This window comes from Meriones unguiculatus (assembly GCF_030254825.1).
Source record: "Meriones unguiculatus strain TT.TT164.6M chromosome 13 unlocalized genomic scaffold, Bangor_MerUng_6.1 Chr13_unordered_Scaffold_33, whole genome shotgun sequence".
NCBI lineage: Eukaryota > Metazoa > Chordata > Mammalia > Rodentia > Muridae > Meriones > Meriones unguiculatus.
In genome coordinates, this window is record NW_026843645.1 from 3,391,710 (window position 1) to 3,394,062 (window position 2,353).

The 2,353-nt window shown below is 38.9% G+C and overlaps 1 protein-coding gene across 1 annotated transcript; it reads right to left on the reverse strand.

Annotated features, from left to right (window-relative positions):
• Positions 1-965: 965 nt before the first annotated feature.
• On the reverse strand, positions 966-1,496 carry LOC132650820 (zinc finger protein 120-like; the record flags this gene model as incomplete). Its single annotated transcript, XM_060376135.1, has 1 exon — positions 966-1,496. A coding segment is annotated over one exon (531 nt), but the record flags the coding sequence as incomplete, so codon positions are not given.
• Positions 1,497-2,353: the final 857 nt, after the last annotated feature.

Consider the following 2,353-nt stretch of genomic DNA (forward strand, 5'->3'; position numbering starts at 1 on the left):
AAAGACTCTAACTAGCAGTGTTTTCAAAGCAAAGACTCATGACCAAACCTTTGGCAGAGTACAGGGAATCATAAGAAAGAAGGGGAGTTAGTCTGATGGGGAAAGGATAGGAGCTCCACAAGGACCAAATATATCTGGGCCCAGGGTCTTTTCTGAGACTGACATTCAACCAAGGACCATGTATGGATATAACCTAGAACCTCCACTCAGATGTAGCCTGTGGTAGCTCAGTAACCAATTGGTTTCCCAAAGTGAGGGGATCAGGGACTATTTCTAACAGGAACTCAATGACTGGCTCTTTGGTCTCCCCACCCCCGAAGGGAGGAGCAGTCCTGTTAGGCCACAGAGGAGGGCTTTGCAGCCAGTCCTGAAGATATCTGATAAAACAGGATCAGATGAATGGGGAGGAGGTCCCCCCCATCAGTGGACTTGGAAAGGGGCACGGTGGAGATGAGGGAGGGAGGGTGGGAGGGACTGGGAGGGAATGAGGGATCGGGACACGGCTGGGATACAGAGTTAAAAAAATGTAACTGATAAAAAAAATAAAATAAAAAAAAAGAAAAAAAAAGAAAATGTTTCTCTTCAGTATGAATCCTTTCATGCCTCTGGAGGTAGCAGCAAAATGGAAAGGCTTTCCCTCATTGATTACATTCATACGTTTTCTCCTCAGTAGGTGTTCTTTTATGCTTTTTGAGATTTCTGTGTTGTGAAAAGGCTTTCTCACACTGATTACATTCGTAGTGTTTGGCTCCAGTATGAATTCTTTCATGTCTGTAAAGGTTGCACCAATGTGCCAAGGCTTTACCACATAGATTACATTCATGGGGTTTCTCTCAAGGATGTATTCTTTTATGCCTTTGGAGTTGTCCGTGTTGTGAAAAGTTTTTCCCACACTGATTACTTTTGTAGGGTTTCACTCTAGTATGTATTCTTTTATGCACTTGGAGATTTCCTTTTTTTGAAAAGGCTTTACCACACTGATTACATTCGTAGGGTTTCTCTCCAGTATGTGTTCTTTTATGTACTTGGAGATGTCCGTGTCGTGAAAAGGCTTTACCACACTGATTACATTCGTAGGGTTTCTCTCCAGTATGTGTTCTTTTATGTAGTTTGAGATTACCGATTTCTGAAAAGGCTTTACCACACTGATTACATTCGTAGGATTTCTCTCCAGTATGTGTTCTTTTATGACTTTGGAGACTTCTACAATATGCAAATGCTTTACCACATTGATTACATTTGTAGGGTTTCTCTCCAGTATGTGTTCTTTTATGTACTTGGAGATGTCCATGTCGTGAAAAGGCTTTACCACACTGATTACATTTGTAAGGTTTCTCTCCAGTATGTGTTCTTTTATGTACTTGGAGATGTCCGTTTCGTGAAAAGGCTTTTCCACACTGATTACATTTGTAGGGTTTCTCTCCAGTATGTGTTCTTTTATGCAGTTGGAGACTACTAGGTTGGGAAAAGGCTTTCCCACACTGTTTACATTCATAGGGTTTGTCATAAATATGTATTCTTTTCTTTCTGCAAAGATAATTCAGATATGTGTAAGCTTTACCATATTTGTTACCCTCATGAATCTTTTTTTTAAAGATTTATTTACTTAGTATTTATACTGTGTTCTGACTGCATGCTAGATGAGGACACCAGATAGAGGGTTACAAGCCACCATGTGGTTGGCTGGAAAATGAATTCAGGACCTTTGGAATAACAGCCAGTGCTCTTAACCTCTGAGCCATCTCTCCAGCCACTGATGAATCTTTATGTCAGTACAAACTATGTTTGCAATTTGGTTTAATCAGAAAACTGAAGTTACATCTTAACCTCTTATCACTTTCTTTACATTCATAGTTTCCCCCTTGATTGTGGGTTTCTGTACCTTACAAGATACCTTTGATGGTAAGAAACTTCATTACATGGCTCACTGACAGCACCACGTTTCTATGAGTGGTTTTTCATATTTAAAAAGAACTAGAAGGAGCCAGCTTTAACACAGGGACTGCATTCATAAATTTTCCTATAGTTGTAATCACACTGCATTCATAAAGGGAACCAAAATAAACACAACAATTTCCACAGGGCTAGTAATCATAGGGATTTTTGTAATGTGATTTCTTTGGCTATATTTTCATTGAGCTTGGAAATCTAATTAAGTCTATTAGTTTAATTTTTAACAGTCCTCTCTTTTGAGCAGACTTTCCGAAGGTGATAGGAGTTCATAATTCATTCGTTATTAATCATGAATGGATGAATGAACACATGAACAAATATAAATTTATAGTGTTGTCACTATCATGCTTTCTACTGTACACATGTACAGGATAGTTTAGAATGCAATAGTCTATGATAA